This window comes from Protomyctophum bolini, assembly GCF_963924005.1.
Source record: "Protomyctophum bolini genome assembly, chromosome: 18".
Classification (NCBI taxonomy): Eukaryota; Metazoa; Chordata; class Actinopteri; order Myctophiformes; family Myctophidae; genus Protomyctophum; species Protomyctophum bolini.
The window spans coordinates 20,469,175-20,491,581 of record NC_137879.1 but is presented as its reverse complement, the minus strand read 5'-3'; the positions used below and the strand labels follow the sequence as shown (position 1 = coordinate 20,491,581).

Genomic DNA, 22,407 nt, shown 5'->3' with positions numbered 1-22,407 from the left:
CTATGCAGTAAAACATGCATATCCAATCCATATGTGAACTTGGACGAGCACACACACACACACACACACACACACACACACACACACACACACACACACACACACACACACACACACACACACACACACACACACACACACACACACACACACACACACACCTCAGATACGATGCCATCCCTCTCCCCCTCCTCCCCTGCATCTCCCAGTGCTCCATCACATTCAGAAATCCTCCCTCCCCATGGCCTAGATGGGGCAGACTGGCCATGTCACCCTCCTCCCCCCGTTACTTTTCTTTCCAAATTGAGAGACAGCGAGATCATTTCAATTTACACAATAACCACATAACAGGGAGGGCACCAATCACAGCTTTGGCTGACAAAAAGGAGTAGGACAGCATGTGTGCCCTTCCCAGCAAAATATGAGGCGTTGGGGAATTCAGAGACTGACCTTATTTCAGATGCTGTGTCCGGGGTTCATTCAGTCTATTCTCAGTGGAGATGGAATACCACAGAACTCATTTTTGCACCAGCCCTCACATCCTCTGCTTCCTTTTCCTGTTGGAATCTCCTGTGAGGATCTGGAAAAACAGGAATTATAAATGTCAATCCATTTGTGTTGAAATTGTTATTGGCACAAAGGGAGGTACTGTGTGTGTGCCACAAACCGTTGCAAAGAAAGATAAAGAACGCCATGACATATTTAGATAAAGCGAATGAGTTACGACGAAAGATAATATTCCTATAATGAGAAAAGCTTTAGAGACGGACCAACTGTCTTCTAAAGTTCACGTCTCTCATCTGACCACAAGAGGGCGCGTGAGTATTTCTGTTAAATGAAATCCAGTCGCCTGCTGTTGTCTTCTCTTACCTCTTTGACTTTATCGGGGACTTCCTGGTTACGCGTTCAGGAAATAGTGGAATAATTGTTGCTTTTTATCGAGTCTTTTGTAGTTTATGGTCCAGATATGAAGCAAACATTTCCAGTTATTGAGTGTTGACTGACACGGACTTACCGATGATCACATAACCAGAGCTGAGAGAGACGGAGGGTGCAGTGTGGGCCGAAGAGAGGTGAGTTCCTGGAACATACACAAATAAATATAGTGACAATTTGATCATTAAAGTGTGTTTAATATAATAAACATGAAAAACCACCGTTTGTTTTCTTTATATTGTCAACTCAGAAAGCACCTGTTTACATTTAGCAAAAAATGCGCTTATTTGGACGTGAAGGATCAGGATGCTAACATGTGTTTTATTTTATTCGAAAGCAAAACCATGCGTTATAATAACTTACTTAAACCTGTCACTTTGAGGCGTTCTGTTTGGTCTGAAAATGTTTTCAAATCACAGGAGCAATAATGTGTCTTAGCCTCGGAAACCCAGACGTTTTATTTCCTGGAAAGTAAAGTCTAAAAGCTCTTGTGTTTTGGTTTTTCCATAGCGCCACGTCATTGATTGGAGACACTGACACACCCCGAACAAGCAGCCTGTTGCTCCGATTCCAAAAACACTACAGTCGAGACCAAAGGGGATCACACACCGGGCTGTATCTCCTATTATTTTGACATCGAGCGGAAAGCAAGTCACCTAAACGGTCATCATCATGACGGCGTCCAACATGGGTCTGATCATGAACGTGGTGAACAGCATAGTGGGAGTGAGCGTGTTGACCATGCCCTTCTGCTTCAAGCAGGTGAGTACTGGGCTGGCGTTTCACTTTGACACGCATGTCTGTCTGTGTGTGTGAACGCACAGCTGTCCTCATCATGGCACACTTTGCATAGGGTTTTATGGTTGTAGCTATGATAAGAACCGCCCTGCTGTGACCCCATGGAGGCTGTGAACTATGTCCGACCCACTTTGTGTATCCTGGGTCACTTGCAACATATGTCGTGTTGTTTCTTTTGCTCCTCATGTCATATTCTCAAATTAGGACTAATCATAATATGATTAGTCAATGATTGTCAAACCTGTCTGCAATCCCCCCCCCCCCCCCCCACACTGTTTACTGTACATTCATGTTAATAGTGTTGGTGATGTTGTATTGTATGTCTTTAAATAGCTTGATGAATTGAATACATGGGACCACAGTGGAAACAAGCCACATACAATAAAGTATACTGTTCAATCTATCAAATTAATTTATTGAGGCAGTGCGTTGCGGCAGTGAGTGAACAAACATCATCTCAAAATATACATGATCAAAGTACACGTACGTACTACGTTGGCACACAAAGACATGCATGACACAAATAGGAAAATAAATAAGTACACTCTCAAATGATTAAAAGCAAGGGAACAAGAACGTGAATCTTGAGTAGGGATTAAACAACCTCAGTGGACTGTGCTGATCTAATGTGAAGGGGCTGGCTGTTCCAGAGCCTCGGGGCAGCAGCAGAAAAAGCGTGGTCACCCCTACTTTTTTTGTCTGATCGTCAACGGCAAACAACAGCATGTCAGCAGTCCTCACTCCTCAGCTCTCCTCTGACTGAGCGGGTGCAATAGTTCAGAAAGATGCATCCGTGCCAGGCCAGATCATGTGAAAAACAAATTAAAGAACCTTAAAATCAATTCTAAAATGAACTGGGAGCCAATGAAGAGCATCCAGAATTGGTCACATTATTACCTGTTCAGAAGGATTTCACTGTTTCATTTAGGCCTGAGGCTGATTCTAAAAACCCCTCTAGTAATATTTCATCCTGCTTTTCTGAACTAATCTGTCTCCCTCTCCTTCCTGTCTCTCTCTCTCTCTCTCTAGTGTGGGATTGTGCTGGGCACTATATTGTTATTCGTCTGCTCTTGGATGACCCACCAGTCCTGCATGTTCCTTGTCCACACAGCCAGCAGTACCAAACGCAGGACTTACGCAGGACTGGGTGAGTTAAGACTTCTGATTCCCAGCTAGTCTTCACAATGGGACTAATTCTTAGGTGACATTCACACCAGAAAGCTTTGCTGCGATTAAAACGAATCCTGCTGCGCATTGTTGGAAAGTGCACTTCGTTTGGCAGGTGTGAAGCTTCATTCGAATCCTAATGCGCATCAAAGAACCGCATTCTACTCCGAGCAAAATCGGGGGTTTCGTGCCACTTCCAATCGCACTTGATTACGATTCGGTGCAGGTGTGAATACAATCCGCAGTAAATAAAGGAAATTAAGCAAACAATGCGGTGAGTGAGGAGCTGAACACATTAGAGATGGAGAATGCATATTTTACGCAGCGCAAAGATGTCCCTTTACCATGGATAGACGTCGAATAAGGATACTGAAGCCATGATTTAAATGAAAACGAGTACATTAATAAATTGCTTAAGGAAATGTATAAAAACACTGCAGTGTATTATAGCCTACAGAATATTCTGTCTGTGCGTGCCGTAAACATGGAGTGCTGTCACTGTGTGGGGACTGGGGAGTAGGGACTTTCATCTCGATAAACTTGTAAACATTTTGCGCTGCTGTCTGTTATATCAGTGCTGTGCCTCCATTCCCAAAAGAACTGTGCCAGTCCAGTCCCAGACGGCACGTCACATGCACATTATGAGTATAATTGTATCACCATAGATTTCACTGTGTAGGCTAGTTTATGAATGGAACACATTGATAAAGGTCTGCTAATCATTTCATCCATTGACCACATGTGAGTGTATACTAGGCTATACGTGCGCATGTTGCACAGGGAATAATTATGGTATACTGTCTGACAAAGCCTAGGTTACAACACTGAATAACATAATGATCAACTCCTCTGATAAGTCATTTCTTTGTCCATGACACATGCCCATGCATTTAAGACTTTGGCACTGAAGCTATGAGTCGGTGTACTGCGCGGCTACTTTGATCTCTTCTCAGTACTCTACCTGCAGCCGGCACCTTAAAAAGGGATTGGTGTGCATTGCACTCCTCTGAACTGTTACGTGCCCATGTCATAAATGTTGTAACCCTCCCATAGCAGCAAATGGCTGCAAAAATAGGGTTTAAATGCTAATTATTATTATTATAATACCCTATTTTAATCATTATTATCAATGATATTGGGAGTGGGACCAAATCGTGTATCCACATCAGGGCTTGACATTACATTTTTGAGGCATTTTGAGTCACTTGTCTGGAGCACGAGCACACAAATAGGCTTACATTTTAAATCAACTAACTAAGTTGGTTTAACTTGGTGAATATTAGGTGAATATTCTAAGTATGCAAGTTAATAGCCCTAGATTAGTATCTCTATGATCTTACTTATATTTCATGTATTCCAATTACGCAGCCATAGATCGGTCCTATCCGCGCACGGTTACCAGACTGACCTCGTTGGCATTTAAACTTATAGCACTGCCTGTGCACCCACCCAATCATTTTGGGGACTGGGGAGTCCATGACATTCTCTTCGGCGAGGGGCCCGGAATGAGTGCAGGACTGAACATATAGGTCACACAAAATAAGTTGTGTGATCATGTTTGTTTCCCAAACATTGACATTTTTATGTTTTCAGTCTAGCTTTTCCTCATGTATAAGTGGCGATATTTTATATAACATATGTTTTCAGTCGGAACTTTGACATGGATATGAAACTAGAGGACAATATCTGACTCAAAGTCTTAGGAATTCATTACTGGGTAGTACACGCAGTGCTACAAGTTTACATGCTGATGTGGTCAGTCTGCTAACTGCTCTGATAGGACTGATATATGGCTTTGTATTTGGTATTTGGAATACATGAAATGTATGTAAGATTACAGACATTCTAGGACTATTAACAATATTGGAAAGGTGATGATTAGGAATGCCAGACAATATTCTTGGCTGGTATGAGCTTCACAGAAAAAGCGAAACCAAGAGTCACTTGTCCAACGGACAAGTAACAATTTAAAGCACTTGTCCGAATGTCCGGGAAGATTTAATACTTAATGTCAAGCCCTGCACATTCTGAAACTTCCAGTCACACAGTATTACCCTGAACTGGATTGTGTGAAAGTGCTGTCATAAAACTACAACATGTAGTGTGTGCCTACAGTATGTGTTCACGCAGTGTGATGTATGTTGTAGATAAGTTAATAATAACTTCACAAAGTTCAATTCTTAACCCTTATCAAGGTGAATAGTTTATTTTTGAGCACCTTTATCTCAACACACCCGTCTATGCACTGATAATGCCAGTTAATTCACACACTGACGTCACTTGTTTCTCTGCAGCTTTCCACGCTTACGGGAAACCAGGAAAGGCACTGGTAGAAACCAGGTGAGATTGCTTACTCTTGACAGCAGCATTGAATAGAGATGGACAGAATAAAAAGTGCCCAGCTCAGACTGTAGCACTCAAAAATGCCGTGGCTTAGCCTACATTACTGTCGTTTGATAAATATTCCATTTCATCCAGTATTGTATGTATGTAGTCATGAGCCCAAGTACATATCACAATCATAGTGCACAAATTTACACGTGAATAAATGTGATCTTTTGGGTGATGATTTATCTAAAAGCCTTAAAAGTTCACCATGGTGACTTATACCGTATTTCACATTTTTATTGACGGTGTAGGCCCTTGAAATGTAGCATCTCATTTCTTATCTCTTATATCTTATATTTCTACCATGGGTGATCACACATCAAGTTGTGAATTAGTGATGCAAGATGTAATTTCATAAATGTGTATGTACATGTGTTTGGACATACACATGACTATTAACCTCCCTCTCTCTCTCTCTCTCTCTTAGTATGATAGGGTTGATGTTGGGGACCTGCATTGCATTCTACGTTGTCATTGCTGATCTCGGCTCCAATTTCTTTGCTCAGCTGTTGGGGTTACAGGTTAGACTTTGTGCCTTTTGGACTGTTCATATCACTCATTTGCTGATGATTACATAATTATAATAGCTCATTCCACTGAATTCAGACTTCATTTAACTTGAACCTTGTGTTCAGCAGTTTATGTTTGTTTTTAAATTCAGTTTCTGCTCCTACTGTGTTGATATCCTTTATTATTTTTCTTCTTCGTAACTCGATTATTAGTATTGATAAATACTAGGCTAAATTGAATAGTATTTAATACCAACACTGGCCTTGTTTGGTTTAGGAAACTTTTAAGAAAAAATAAATATACATCTAAAGCATAAAAGTAAAGTATGCTTGTTTCTTTGTGTATTTCAGACCCACATTGTCTCCATATCATTTATTCCTACCCTCCTTTTAAACACTACTGTATGTACACTTAGTTGATTGGAGTCTCCCACGGGCTTCCATCCTGCTTTTCCTGGTCTACACCAAATCTCCTCACTGTGGCCCCTTTTCCACCGGGGTTGAACCGGTTCGGTTCTTTCTTCCCGCCAAATATTGAACCAGTTCAGAGTGTTTCCACTGAAAATGAGTTGGTTCCGAACCATAAACTTTCGTTCCCAATGTGCTAGAATGCTTTGTAATTGCACGCAGCGCTTTGTGAACTGAGACGATATAAGTGGGTGTGTCAGTAGGTTGGAACTTGTCAGTGGGTTGGAACTTGGGAGGACGCAGACACAGTGACACACGCAACAGATATTCGATGCGATCAACCATCTTTGAACAAAAATACGTTTACATTAATTGCCAACGCAAACATGAACGATCCAAACGTATACGGATGCATCGCGATCCAGAATCCAGCTGAGACTTGCGGGGCGTTATAATAACTTGTAACCTTGACATCACAACCTCAAGGATACTGTTTACATCGGTTTGTGTTGCGCAACGCCCTCGGGGCGTCTGCGGGCATGACGGATCCTTCTCCTTTTCAACATTTTGTGTTTAGGTATAATAGCGCCACCAAATGAACCGGCCGTCAATCTGGTGGAGATGCAGCCGGTTCGCAAAAAGCACCAAGGTTCTGAACGGCACTGGTTCTGAACCGAAGTTCTTTTGGTGGAAAAGGGGCCTGTGTGACCTAGTAGAACTAGTTCTCATCAAATGTGTGTTCGTCCTAGAATAAAGACGTTAAGGGTTCATCTAAAACGGTGATTTTCAACCTTTTTAGGCCGTGATGACGGCCTAAAAGGAACGGTACGGTACACCTAAGTTCTGAGAAATGTTTACAACGCAGTCCTGTGGTACACCCCCCTCCCCCCTCCAGGTGACGGGTAGTTTCCGCGTGGTGCTGCTGATCGCGGTGTCTCTGTTCATCGTGTTGCCTCTGAGCCTGCAGAGGAACATGATGTCCTCCATCCAGTCCTTCTCCGCCATGGCGCTCATCTTCTACACGCTGTTCATGTTCACGGTGAGCCTGGCGCCACACAGACAGACGGACAGAAGTGTCATTTTTATGCTAAACTCAAATGTTCAGAAATGGTGGAAATTGACAGACCCACAAGCTTGTACATGGTCTATTTTTAATATTGTTTTTGAAATTTATTGAAAACATTTTAAAGCGTTAAATCGATTTTAACCCTATCTCCCAGCCCTACGAGAAACATCAAATAATAGAGAAAACATGGCAAGATCCCAGGGGCCCTTAAAGACGTCATGGTTTACAGATTTTATTGTAGAATATTGAGGGTCCAGTCTAATATGCTTATGTTGTCACAAGGCCCGCTGGCTGGCAGTTGTACAGCTCTTGGCTTGTAAGACCTTCCATACTTGACACATATTGGTCCTGTTTTAAATGCACCACATGGCAAATTTAATATCAGAAAACACAACTTCCCCACAGGTGGCAGTTGTTAAGACTGGTATAAAACATATTTTTATTATATATAATTTTATTTTTCCTGTCTGCTTTACAAGCTCCAGTCCAAACACTGTGTATATGAGCTTTTGTATATGTACTTGTTCTCCAACAAGTACATTGGTGTGACTATTGTAGACCCATATGGCAGCTCTGTGTTCTGTTCTGTTCTGTTGCCTGTACTGTAGCGTATCTAGTCGAGTTCTCAGTCATCACGGCTGAGAACCGACATGTGTTCTATGGAAGCATGTTGGGCAGCGAAAATTGCATCTACAAGCACTCAATGCATACCATGGACTCATTATAATAATAATATATACGATTTATATAGCGCTTTTCTGGGTACCCAAAGTCGCTTTACAGAAAGAAGTACAGACATATTTATTAGAAAACAATTTAAAAGGTTTAAAAGGTTAAAAACTAGAAATCAAAAATCATTGAGAGCTTAATGCAAATGGGCTGTTTTCTGTCATTCCTTTAAAGATTAGAGCATTTTAAGTGGTCAAACTATCAAGCATTTTCCATAAAACCCTAATGGTCTCGGTCAGATATTTCATTAAAGCAATTAAAGCCTCAGTCTGTGATTAGTAACCATGTTTTAGTAAACGGTGGTAGTGTGGGAGGCTCCTTTCACACAAATCACATTATAGGACTCGGCCATACACTTTTCTTTCCAGTCGTGATTGAATATTTTTGTTTTAATCATTCCATGAGCGTTACCGTTATCATCGTAATATATCATGTCAAAACAATGTCTTGCTGGTCATGGTTCTAATGGGCATGTGTAGAGGTGTAGTTTAGTTGTAGTGTGTTATTTGGCTGTGCTGTTGCTTGATTCAACACTGTCCCTCTGACTGGCCTGGCCTCTATGATCCAACCGGTCGTCGTTCCATCCCATGTCCATGAGCTGGAATTACTGCTTGGGTCTGTGTGTGTGGATCTAGAACCCAATAAGACCTGGTCTGGCCTATAGTCCCTCTAACAGTGACTTTCCTTCCTTCCTGCTTCCCTTCCTTCCTTATGTTCTTCCCTTCCTCCTTGGTGGCCTCCTTCCCTCTCCCTCTGACATTTCCTCTCTCATTCCCTTATACCCGCTTTCCCCCATTCCCCCTCTTTTATTTTTCCTTCCTTCCTTCCTCCCTTCATCCCAAACGAGTTCCTCTTGGACCTGCCGTTCCTGTCAACCACTTCCTATCCTCCTCCATAATCTCCTCCTCTTCTCCCCTCTGCTATCACTCCCATCACCATCATCACCCCGCCCCCTTCACTTCTCCTCCCCTGCCTGTCTTGCTGCCATGTCTTTTGTTGCCACTACTGTAGATAGTGTTGTCGTCGCTGCGCTACGGCCTAGTGTCTGGTTCCTGGGTGGAGCACGTCCACCTGTGGCGCCCCAGGGGCATCATTCAGTGCCTGCCCATTATCGCCACTACCTTCTGCTGCCACCCGTAAGTAAACCACCATAACCACCCACCCATCCTCGGAAATGACACCCCCGGACGGGAGTGGAATGGACGGGGGTGGAAAGGAAACCGATTCAGGAGCCAAAGGGACACAAACTAACTCCTCGACCCACTCACGCAGTCCGCTCACTCATGCAAATCTTTCCTCCTTGCGTCCAAAATGAGGTCATGGTCCGTTCAAGGGTGTGTGTGTGTGTGTGTGTGTGTGTGTGTTTGTGTGTGCGTCTCTCGTAGGTGGCAGTGGCATTAAGGCAGCGGGCGGTGTTGATACAGTAAACTGTTAAGCATCTTGACAGGCTCTGCTTGTCCTTCAGCTTAGGACCTTGTTCACGTCCCATTTCTGCCCCCTCGCATAGCAGTGTAGTGCACTGGGTGTGGGGAGATGTCGGAGGGGGGCGAGGGGCTTTTTACGTAGTCCTCAGAGACTGGATCTAGGAATGAATGGAGCACGATGCAGGAAATACTGCTGCTGACTGAAAACTTGTCTTTACCTTCTACGTACCCGTCTAATCTTATATTAGATTAGCTACTTTACTATTTGTTCGTGCTCCAAAAGGCACCTCTCACTTGATTTTTAGAATGGTTGGTATCCTTGCTCGATGCTCGGGCAGGTTTTCGTTCAGCATGGTGCTTCCTGTCACATCTCCATTTAGTTTTTGTCTTTTGCTAAGTATCCCCTCAGTCTTTTTCTCATTTTCTTCTCTCGCATTACCTTTTTCATGTCCTCCACTCTCCTGCCCTCAGCATGGGCCTTCCTCCTCCGCCTCCTCTTCCTCCAACTCATTGTCTTCATTTGGTTTGGTTCGTAACTTCCTCCCTCCCAGATGGTGCTGTCCTCGTTCAAACATGGGCTGCTCAGTGGCCGGTGGCTGGGGCGGGTCAGTGCTGTGCGCTGGGAAGGCGTGTTTCGCTGCCTCCCCATCTGTGGGATGGCCTTCGCCTGTCAGTCGTAAGTACTTCCCTCTCCCGCCTCACCCCCCTCCCCCAACCTAATGACGCACGAAAACTAATAAAATGGAACTCTTAATTTCACTCAGAAGAATTGTAAATTACAAGGCTCGTAACATTGATTTCAAGCGAGGGTCTCTGAAGAATCATAAGTCGTATGGGCTCGTAGGCTTCGTGCAGAAAATGGGGGGGAAATTATGAGTGTGAGTCTAATGATCACGCGGTGGGAAAATCATGAAATGCGGGCTCACACACTTTTCCGGTGTCTGCCTCATATAGTGGCACGGTGAATCAAATCTTTCTTTGCTGTATCCACACATTTACGTCACAATCGCTGCATGAATACCTGCATTATATTCCTCCTAGACACTGCTGTGAGGCTTTGGGAAGGTTTCACCGTGTAAAGAGACATGGACAGATGCTTGAAGGAGATTGGGGACAAAGGGAGTCTGCAATTTATTTAGTTTTATTTATTTTGCTGATGCACTTTTTCCGCACCTGTTAGCCTAACTGGTTAGCGCATTCACCTCTGTTGCGCTGTTGGCTTCCTTCCTCTCTGGACTCAAACATCCTCTAAAAAAAGATCAAGATTCCGAGTTTACCGAGTCGACGATTTGACTTGCTGAGACAAAGACGCAGATTTAATCGCATGTGAAAGCAAGCCGCGGTTTGTTGGTTATATTTAATTAAATCTACGCCTTTTGCGTAATTACGTGTGTAGGTAGGTGTCCAGGAGAAGACCAGGCATTCTGCAGAATGTTGGAGATACACCTCCCATACTGTACATCACGTCTGAGGAAGGTTCCAAGACTGCAAAAATCACACGTCTAATCACCAGAGACTGCATGTGGTTTTTTCCCCCCCACATATGACTGGAACTCATTAAAGTCTGACAAAACATGCAGATCACAGCCGTTTGGAAAGTAACAGAAGCTTTCCAACTGTCTAGTGTAGTTTCACTCCTTCCAGCCTTATGAATGCACATCATCTCTTGACTATCCCTCCACTCTTTTGTCCTTTTCTACCAGTTTTCGCCCTCTTGCATGTTCTGTCGCTACCTCTGTTTTGTCGTTACTACTGCTGCCTGCTCTGGGGTGGGTGGGGTTTTGGGGGGGGGGGGGTGGTCAGATTAGGTTGTGACGGGTGTTGATGGTGTTTGGGTGTGAGAGTGAGGTAGGTGTCACGAGACAGAGGGTGACTCAACTGGCTGCTCTGAGACTGAAACGATACGTTAATTGTAATCATACACGAGCAACATCATATTACTGTGTGTGTGTGTGTGCGTGTGTGAATCGCATACGGTATGTGCACTTGTGAGCTTTCAAACGCATGCAGATATGCAGTCTTCCTCTTAATGTACAGTGTGCGTGTTAACTGTGTTTGCGCGCACCTATGTGTGTGCCTGTGAGTTTTCATGCCCTGTGTGTGTGTGTGTGTGCGCGCGAGCACACACAGCATACATGTGTCATGCGCGGGTCCCACTAGCGGTGCTAAGTGATATTTGGCAGGGTGTTTTGTTGGCCTGTGGTCAGGCAGAGCGGGGCGAGCGCTGCGCTACGACGGCAGGCAGGCTGCCGAAGCCAAACCACTAATCAACACGCTGGCCATCCGCCACCTTACAGACACACACTGATGTATTCAGGGGGCTGATTAAACAGCTTTCAGCACATTGGATTTTTATTACGTTCATGAAATGTGTTTACTTTCGCTTAAAACATTACTTAACATCGCCATTATGGAGGCACGGGGGCCATGGGCCCTGGTCGTTTTTTTTTTTGTGTGAGCCAACGCTGTTTAAAACCTGAGAAAAAGGTTATCCTCCTAAAAGAAGACGAGAAATGCACAATTGAAAACGTCCCTCTGTTATGTGATGCTGCCCGGCGCCTACACGCCTTAAGACGCCATGGCACTGATATTGTGCTGCCATACTTCTGTACACAGATACCTGCACATACTACTTTATTTATTTATTTTTATTTTTTGGGGGGGGTGTAAAAAGCAAATAAAAACTAATTAGATCCCGAGTCAGAACTATAGAGTGAACGTTGCGTCTTTTAGCTCCCCCACTTACAGTATGGCGTTTTATTTAACCTTGGCTATGAGATTTACGGGTACACGGATTAAACAAGCGTCAAAGAATAGCACCATGGGACAGTGCTCACCCATAAAGTGTGTGTGTGTGTGTGTGTGTGTGTGTGTGTGTGTGTGTGAGAAAGTGAGACGGAGAGAGAGAGAGGAAAGAGAAAAAGGAGGAGGTGGGAGGGGGTACAGAGAGTTACAGTTTCTTGCACTCTCGTTTGTTCTTCGTATCCGTCTCTTTCTCTGTGTGTGTGAGAGAGAGAGAGAGAGAGAGAGAGAGAGCGAGCACAAAGAGACTGCCAGGGAAGTTTATAATGCTCTAAAACCTGTCTGGCACTAGCTGTGATATATAAGGCCTGTAAATTCCCTGTTTAATGTGAGCCCCCCTTCTCTCTAGACTCTTACAGCACTGAGTCTATGACAGACAAACAGGGAAGGGAAAGAGACAGGCTTACCCACACACACACACACACACACACACACACACAGACACAGAGACAGACAGACAAGAGAATATTTTCTGTCTTGGTATCAGTTTCAGCTGGCCTTGGCTCGTGTGTCACCCTCTGTTTCGTGATGCCCTCTGAAACACACACACACACAGCCATTATTTCCATCCACTGAAACACATTTGCCATTTTGAAACTTGTTCAATTAATGATTTAGTTTTCTCTCTTTAACCACACAAATATAGCCACGCTCACGTGTCTCTAGATGCAAGCTTGTATATCGGCTATTCAAAATATTTTGGTAAATGTTTGAAATGTTGTACATTTTAAATACGTTAAAGTCACCTCACCTATAATGACTTCCCTGAAACGGAGACACCAGGGTGGAAACTCATTGAATGAGCTAATCAGGGCTCTGCAACCTTTCTGAAATGAAGTGCCATGTTTTTATTTTCTAGATGGGCCGTGTGGCACACATTATTCAAGTTTAATTCTAACACCACGTCAAATATAAAAATATTTCCAGTATATTAATAACCCCTTTCCTTCTTTTGAAATATTTTCTTTCACATTAGGAGTGGGCATTGTAATAATGATCATTTAAACTCAGTTCAGAGTTTGAATGAATGTAGAATGATGTGCAGGACATTTGAACTTAATGTAATTGGCTACATTTAAAAAGTAATTTTATTGTAATCCTCTCTCTCACACTTATGCCGGTGTGCCAGTGATTACCCTTCCCTGTGCCAAATAATGTTGGCACAGCCGTGCCCAAGGTTGCCTACCCCTGAGCGAAATAATGTCAAGACGTTCTGTGCCATTGCATGCTTGAGCGCACGTCGGCGCGCATGAGGTCCCATCATGTGTGCCTCCTGATGCGCCATGCACAGTGCTCGCATGGCCTTGCTTTGTTGTGTCCCTGCAGGCAGGTGCTGCCCACCTACGACAGCCTGGACGAACCGTCCGTCAAGCGCATGAGCACCATCTTCACCTCCTCCCTCAACGTGGTCACCACCTTCTACATCACCGTGAGTGTGTGGGACACAAGGTGCATAGATTCATTCAAGCAGCGGTTCCCAAACCTTTCAGACGTTTGCCAGGGTCCCTCCTCGGCAAACTAGAGAGGAACTAAAGAAACCCAAACTAGAGAAAATGGCAGGAAGTTTGTTTATTTTAACATTCATAAAATTATTAGATGTTTTTTTTTGTTTTTTAACCAAAACGCACACACGCAAAACGCACACACACAGACACAGCAGATGCTGTTCTCTGTGGCTCCGCAATCCAATAGCATGAAAGTCTTCCTTTTTGGGTGGGAAGGCTTCTTATAAGCCTCACTTAAACGTTAGTGTTGACCTGTCTCACAACACGTGCAAACGGTGCAAAATTGGCTATTTTCACCAAATGCTCCACTATTATGATCCAGAATAGGGACACTACACAGTTCAAGAGTTTAAGAAAACTTTAGGAAGATGCAGTTCATTGGTCACGCTGACATAAGTTACACAAAACAGTGGTTCTCAAAGTGGGGTCCAGGGACCCTCAGGGTAAAAAAAGTCCCTTCGCTCCAGCTCACAGTCTTCCAATGCGAGATCCGTAGCTCTCCTCCCCCTCCCTCGAATGGTGGATTATAATTATATGATTGATTATTGATATAACGGATATAAAAAGTACACAGTAATTTAACTGTGGCAGTGTAACCAAATGGACCCCTCCTACCATATCATTTATGAGCAGCTAAATTAGTTCCTATGTCTTTGCAAAGGGCTTGTAAATAGTTTTTGGAAGAATAAAACCACCAGGGATCTGAACATCAACGCTGATAACTGTCAGACGCACACTTGAGAGTGCACGAATGGAACCAAATGGACGGGTCCATTTGGTTCCAGTCGTGCACTCTCTGAGTTATGGGGTCTTTGAAATGGAAAAAGTTTCAGTTTCAACGACTTGTCATAAAACATTTCTCCCCCTTCCTTTCCAAGGTGGGCTTCTTCGGCTACGTCAGCTTCACAGAGAACATCGAGGGCAACGTGCTGATGAACTTCCCGTCCAACCTGGTGACGGAGATGATCCGCGTGGGCTTCATGATGTCCGTGGCCGTGGGCTTCCCCATGATGATCCTGCCCTGTCGCCAGGCCATCAACACCATGCTCTTTGAACAGCAGGTAGCTGAGCTGAGCTCGTCACATCCCTCTATTCACAGGCAGCAGAGCCTGACACCACTGTACAGAAAATGTCCTTTGAGTGTACCAGTGTTGTTTTCGTCGACTAAAACTAAGACGAAAGACTACCTATTTTCACTGACAAAAACAAATGGAAACTAAATGAAAACTAAGCTATAATGACTAAAACTAAGACTAAACTAGAACTGCACTCTGTCGAGTGCATACTTGCTTGTTGCACACTAGTAGGCCATAAATGGCCAACTAGTGCGCAAGCAGAGCGTGCAAGTATTTTCGACTGCTGTAAACTGTGGAATCTCAGTATCTCTGTGAAGGTACGTTTGAAATGTGTAACTATTTTCTACCTATCTACTTTATGCATGTAAACACCTAGTATTATTAAGTATATAATATTATATAAGAAATACACTTTTATCAATTTAGAAATATTCTAGATCCCTTTTTAGTTTTTATTATATATACTTAGATATATACTTACTTTTTTGACACTATCGTGAAACTAATGTTGTATTACTTACGTCATCATTGAGAGCAGTTATACATATACTATATAGAGTATGCAGTTGTAAGTTGATTAGCGGTATACTGTGGTTACTTTGCGCCAAAAACCGTGCCAGCCAACCCGCAGATGCGTATGCAAATAAAACAGCAGATTTGTGCCTGGTTTGCTGGGACCAGATTACATAAATTACCATATTTCTTACGTCATCATTGAGAGCTAGTCATACATATACACACCATGTACTCTGGTCCCAGCAAATCAGGCACAATTTGCTATTTTATTTTACTGATTATGTACAGTACATAGTATACGTATGACTAGCTCTAAATGATGACATAAGACATATATGGTCATTTATGTAATCTGGTCCCAGCAAACCAGGCACAAATTTGCTGTTTTATTTGCATACGCATCAAGTGGCGGGTTGGCTGGCACGGTGCACACAGACCGGGCGAAATTATTACTTGCACGCTCTGCTTGCGCAAGTAATATACTGAGAATTTCGTCAACAAATAAAAACTAGACTAAAATGTTAGTAAGGGACTAGTGGACAAGAGATCCAGTATAAGTCATTTTACACTTGGTTGCATGCTGAAAATAGCTGATCTACAAGCTTGTTCATCGGCTATTTTCAGCAAGTGTAAAAACACTCATTACGACGGCATCAAGACCCGCCAAAATACATTTTAGTCTACTAAATCACCTGTAGATTTAGTCGACTAAAACTAGACTAACACTAAGACATTCCAGGTGACTAAAATGTGACTAAAACTAAATGAAGTTTCAGTCCAAAGACTATGACTAAACTAAAATAGAAATTTGCTGCCAAAAACAACACTGGAGTGTACCGTACTGGAAAACCGTCAAATGTTGTCCTGAAGTCACCTTCATATACGGGAATTGTTGGTACATTTCTGTTATATAATATCTGAATCTCTCTCTCAGCAGAAGGATGGGACGTTTGCTGGGGGTTATATGCCTCCTCTGCGTTTCAAGATGATCACCCTCGCCATCGTATTTGGTACCATGCTGGGAGGCATTCTCATCCCCAATGGTAATGTGTGAGATAGAACATTAAAACCTTGATGATTGTACCCATACTAATTAATAGCGGCAGTACGATTGAAAAGTAGACACGTTATTCAAGGAAAAATAGCTTGTCTGAGAGTATGTGGGAGCATGAAATGGCCCTCAGAAAGGAGAAAAGGCTGGAGGAAGCGGGAATAGCATGATACTCATGATGCGTAACGTTCTCTCTGTGAAAAGAAGTGGCTGGTGACTTAGTATGTGTTGGAGGTGACACGTCCTACGCCCTTCCACATGACCATGACCAACTGTACTGGTGGTCAGTGACCATGACTGAAAAGTCTGGGAAAACGACTAAATTGAGAGAAAGGGAAACATTTGAGAAAATGGGGTATTTACAGTTATAATGCTGCACTCGGCAAAACATTTTCCCAAATACATGATCTCTCACGTCATGTGATTAATAAACACATATTGTTTTGCTACAATTGGTTTCCAAATTTGTGGGATGGGCCTATTCTCCAAAAACGCTGCAAATCATGAACGCAGTCATTTATTAAAGTGCCTCAATAGAGGGCACCACCAGAAACACTTTTCACCTTTGCCCATAGTCTGTGCTACAAATACAAAAAGCTGAACCATATGTCTTAGAAATGCAATTTTGTCCCCTGTGGATCCCTCGGGTCATGGCGCCCGTAATCCAGGACTCGTATTGTGGCAGCCACACTTTCCTGAGATTGTGTAGTTCTTTATTATAGTGCTTCAGCAGAAAGAGTTATCATAGACTATAACACATTCCAAGTTCACGACATGCAGTCACTCCTCTTAAACCCTTTTCTGTGCCTAAATGCTGACGAGCACTTCTAAGAACATCTTTTTTTTTGTGCTAATTCTCTGTGTTGTAACGGTGGACGTCTACCAAATTGTCGGAGGTATGTGCATGTGAGAGAAATTTGAACAATAGTCTTGAGGTTGCTGTGTGTGTTTGTTTGTGTGTGTGTGTGTGTGTGTGTGTGTGTTGCTGGCTGGAGGTCTTTAAGGTGCATGTGTTCTTTTATGTAGCCAGTGTAGCTGGGGAGCTTTACGACGTGTGTGAATATGACTTTACGAGTCAGTGACTGTCACACTCTAACACAGTCCTTAAATCAGGGCTCTAACTTTTATCTCCTTTTTAGACGAGCAGACGGGAAGATAGGGCTATTATTCTCCCAGACACGTGCACACACGTACACACCAACACACACAATGTACACTACACGTTGACAAATCCTTGTACACACACACACACACACACACACACACACACACACACACACACCCACCCATCTTGACTCTCCATCAGGTCCTTTCTTTCTCCTGTACTCTGTGTCACTCTCTCACGCACACTGTTATGACACAAGCACGCGCGCACATGCACAGCTGCAGCTATAGCATGATGTAGGTGTGAAGGTTAGGGTTTTGTATATATGTTTTATTCATTCTCGTTATATGGCGGCTGTTCGTTAAAGTTTTGATTAGGTGGACGCACACACACACACAGGGAATGTGTGTGTTTGTCTGGCCCTTTGTGTATCTAATCAGACTAATAGAGTGGGGAGAAAGGAGGGTAGGGCCCCTGAGGGACAACGGACACTAAATCTGAGGGAGACAATATGGCCTGCGTCCCCTGGTTGAAGGATGGGTGGGACCTGGGCCCTACGCCCAGCCAGCCTGGTGCACTGGGTTGAAGGGGGGGAGGGGGTGTTGTCTAGAGCCCGACTGATGCCACTTTTTTGTGGGGCTTTTGGCTTTGGTTTTTGGCTTTTGTTCCTTTATTGATAGTTACAGTGAAGACAAATAAACAACTTTGAACCAACGTTGAACCTTGAAGACGGACAGGAAAGAGAGAGAACATGCAGCAAAGGTCGTCATGAACCTTTATCAACATTATCAAGGGCAGGGCAGGGCAGGGCACACATATTTTTTTTTAGGGTTCCCTATTCAGTTTATTCTCCCACGGGTAGGACATTGGTGTGCGTAACCATCCCCGTGCATAGCTTCTGATATCCCACACACTCGATACATCACGTGTCTCTGTGTTTGAGTCCAAACAAGCCCTAAAAGTACACAATATAGGCAACACATGCACATGAACTACACACAGAATTTGAGAAGACTTCAATATAATTATATTTAAACACTTCAGCCCTAATTATTAACATTTAAAACAAAATAGCCAATTGCGTTCTGAGCTGATATTTCTGATTTTCTAAACATTTTCACCAAGAATGACCCGCCCAGTTGCTATGTCCTACCGGGGAAACTCCCCCTGACAGGTTGGCAGAGGGAGAGTAGCGCCCAGGATTACAGTTTAGAAACTCCCCCTGACGGGTTGGCAGAGGGAGAGTAGCGGCCCGGATTACAGTTTAGAAACTCCCCCTGACAGGTTGGCAGAGGGAGAGTAGCGCCCAGGATTACAGTTTAGAAACTCCCCCTGACAGGTTGGCAGAGGGAGAGTAGCGCCCCGGATTACAGTTTAGAAACTCCCCCTGACAGGCTGGCAGAGGGAGAGTAGCGCCCCGGATTACAGTTTAGAAACTCCCCCTGACAGGCTGGCAGAGGGAGAGTAGCGCCCCGGATTACAGTTTAGGCAATTGGCACTGGGTGAAAAATGGGTTGCAAAATTGTGATTCCTTTTTTTTTTAAAGAAAAATGACCTGCCCAAAATATTGGGACGGAAAGGTTAAAAATTGTCACGCAAAATTTAGAATGACCGGTATATGAGTCAGGCTTTAGTTTGTGGATACAGACAGACATGTGGGACAGCCCAGTCCTATCAGGGCCAGGGTGCCATGTGGGACAGCCCAGTCCTATCAGGGCCAGGGTGGGACAGCCCAGTCCTATCAGGGCCAGGGTACCATGAGGGACAGCCCGGTCCTATCAGGGCCAGGGTACCATGAGGGACAGCCCAGTCCTATCAGGGCCAGGGTGCCATGACTCTGTCTGGGGGAACAGGAGCTGAGTGGGGCGAGCAGAGGGACTCGCCCCGGTCACTGTAACATTTTGAGTGTTCATTTAAGTTAAGAGTGTAAAAATGTAACCTTTCAGTAGTTAAATTAGCACTTGGCAAATATATCTGTAAGAAATGAGCACATGAACAGGAGCAAACATAACATGTCATGTTTCTGGTAAAACTCCACATTTGCTGGACATGAAAGCAATCTAATGCACTAAACCACATGATGTAAAACTGTTTATGCTTGTACACAATGACCAAAATAACAACATAATATATATATATATTTTAAGGAACACTTAAGAACTGAAGACTCTCTCTGTCTGTTTCTCTCTTCCAGTGGAGACCATTCTGGGACTAACGGGAGCCACTATGGGCAGCCTGATATGCTTCATTTGCCCTGCCCTCATATACAGAAAGATCCAGAAGAATGGTCTTGTTGCACAGGTACACCTTTCAATTATTTTATTTGAGTCTGCATTTATAAAATACATTATCAAGGGCACAAATATTTTTCAGTTGCTTCTGATTTTGATCAGTTGCTTCTGACTTCTGATCGGTGTGTGCAGCCACTTTCTTGTTTTAGGGTTCCCTATTCAGTTTATTCTCCCACGGGTAGGACATTGGTGTGCGTAACCATCCCTGTGCATAGCTTCTGATATCCCACACACTCGATACATCACGTGTCTCTGTGTTTGAGTCCAAACAAGCCCTAAAAGTACAGAATATAGGTCAAGATCATGGATTTCACAATGCCACGCTAGACTTCCCGGTCCTTTATTGCCATCCCCAGTTCCCGCTTACTGATGCATGTGTCCCTAGCGATGACATCAGGGAACGACAGTTTTCTACCTCGGAGCCATAGAGTAGAATCGGATTGACGGTCGTCCTAAATATTTTACTTTGAACCTCTTACTATGCTGGCATGACCAGATCTTATGCATGTCAAGAAACACACACACACACACACACACACACACACACACACACACATACATTTTGGTCAGTAGGTGGCGTTTGTGTGTTGGGAGACTTCTTGGGAAAACGAAACTCACTTCAGTTTGGTGAAAGGAGGGTCTTTCTGGAGGTTTACAGAAAGCATTCCAGTCTACATTCCAGATACTCCTACTCTGGTCTAAACTCAGTGTCGCACCAAAGGATATCATAAACTCTCTGACATTAAGGATAATTTTTTTAGCTTTTGGGTCGTCAAGATGACAACACAGCAACAACTTAATCAGATTGAAGAGGTTAGTTACATTCATATACGGTATATGTACATATAATAATAATAATAATATAAAATTAAGATATTTCATTGATCCATGTCAAGGCTCAAATGCAGTAACTGTCAGGTTACATTTATTACTTAACTCTTAAGTTAAATAAATGTTATGCTTATTCTTTTTATTGATAGGTTTTAAATATACACTGCTGGTCCTGAGTATGATTTTCGTTTTATATGTGCAAACATGTGAAATGACAAATAAAGTGAACCTTGAATGAATGCTGAGGCCTGAAGGCCAAAGTAAACACCTCGGTGTCATGATTCTGTCATCATGTCCCGCCTGCAGCTTGTGAGGTCACGCTTACTCTTCAAAAACCAAACCAAAAATCTGCAATTTGTAGGTTTAGTTAGTAGAGGCGTGAGTTCATCAAACAAAATAATGTATTTTTGGCTAAGAGTGACCCAGAACCTTTCATAATCTGAAACTGTGACTTGTTGTTGTTGTTTCCTTATAACGACAGCCACCCCTGAAAAGAGATTTATTTTTTAACCCATTCTGGATGGGAACCCGTTTTGGTGTTTTAACTAAACATAATGTTATACTTTAGCTATTGAGAAATAGCAGATCTACAAGCTCATAGCGTGCCACAGAGTGGCGCGATACGATCTTGTAGGTCTGCTATTTTTTTTTTATTGTAAAAATGCGGCACAAATCTTTGAATATATATTCTTTCAGAGCGAACTTTTTTTTTTATTTCGACGTCGGGCCTAAATGGATAAAACTAGACGAAATGTTGTGACAGTTTGTGAGCTTGTAACTCTGGGTTAGTAATAGTACTTCGGACTTCCTCCTGAGCAGGGCCCAAATTAGGTTCTGAGAACCCTCTGAAACCCATCTTTGTTGCATGGAAACGGATACAGAACCCATGAAATACATCATTAGACGGCACCGCACGTTCGATTTAATTGTAACCCGTTTTCTCTCTCTGTCTCTGCAGCTGGTGTTGTTTGTGGGCCTGGGCATCCTGCTCGTCAGCACCTTCACCACGTTGTCCATCTCCGCCGCCAGCCCTGCCAGACATGTCCCGCCTCCACCGGCCCCCGATCCCAAGAACATCCTGCTGCTACCGGACCTCCCAGAGTCTCATGGTAAAAAAATAAAAGGTCTCGTCACACAACTGAATGCCCTGGTGCCCGGCAGTCAGTTCCCCCCACTGTGGACTCTGTTGAAATTGGTTCACTAATGAGGCATGGAAACATGTAGCTCAAGGGGGTGGGGGGAGCACCGACGCTGGAGATGCACATGGGTTCTGAAAGCAGACGAGCAACGCTGCGTATAATCACTGTGCGCACGGGGCACTGATGGCGGCGCAGAATGTCTTTACGGCGAGTTGTATTTATTATTTTTATATTTATATCAGAGAAACGGAGCTGAAAGACACAGCCAGGAGGGGCCAGGAGCAAATACAGCCAGAGACGTTGTGAGACTAAAACAAAGGCTACAAAGACCTGTTAAAGGGAGGAGGGGGGTGCGGGGGTCTCTTTTATCTCTCAGAGAATGAAAAAGACGAGAGGAAAAAGAGATAGTGTGAGTGACAGATGGATGGGATGGGCAGGGCTTGGAGATAACCTCTTGATAATATCTAAGAGCAGCGTTGAGGGCTTGACATTGATGGAGCGAGAGTGATGCCCTTCAAACTCCAGCGATTTCTCATTTTCCCTCCCCAATCTAGGCCCTTCGTCTCTCCTCTCCCCCTTTTTTCTGTCTCTCTCCCTGCGCATACACACCTTCTACATTGTCTCTACCCCCATATCTCCTGTGGCAGCTATAAAATGCCTGCTAGG

General features: G+C 43.7%; 1 protein-coding gene across 4 annotated transcripts in view; it reads left to right on the top strand.

Annotated features, from left to right (window-relative positions):
• Positions 1 to 832: 832 nt before the first annotated feature.
• Positions 833 to 22,407, top strand: part of slc38a10 (solute carrier family 38 member 10) — a 30,939-nt gene continuing 9,364 nt past the window's right edge. For 2 of the 4 annotated variants that reach the window (XM_080789407.1, XM_080789405.1), the window contains exons 1-12: positions 833 to 1,073; positions 1,447 to 1,698; positions 2,764 to 2,881; positions 5,196 to 5,241; positions 5,717 to 5,810; positions 7,102 to 7,245; positions 9,977 to 10,101; positions 13,554 to 13,656; positions 14,611 to 14,793; positions 16,259 to 16,367; positions 19,675 to 19,781; positions 21,561 to 21,726. In XM_080789407.1, coding sequence (XP_080645533.1) covers positions 1,609 to 1,698; positions 2,764 to 2,881; positions 5,196 to 5,241; positions 5,717 to 5,810; positions 7,102 to 7,245; positions 9,977 to 10,101; positions 13,554 to 13,656; positions 14,611 to 14,793; positions 16,259 to 16,367; positions 19,675 to 19,781; positions 21,561 to 21,726 — 1,285 coding nt within the window. In that variant the 5' untranslated portion in view covers positions 833 to 1,073; positions 1,447 to 1,608. Of the gene's footprint in view, positions 1,074 to 1,446; positions 1,699 to 2,763; positions 2,882 to 5,195; positions 5,242 to 5,716; positions 5,811 to 7,101; positions 7,246 to 9,012; positions 9,138 to 9,976; positions 10,102 to 13,553; positions 13,657 to 14,610; positions 14,794 to 16,258; positions 16,368 to 19,674; positions 19,782 to 21,560; positions 21,727 to 22,407 lie in introns of all 4 variants that reach the window. The other 2 variants (XM_080789408.1, XM_080789406.1) reach the window with 2 other exon arrangements.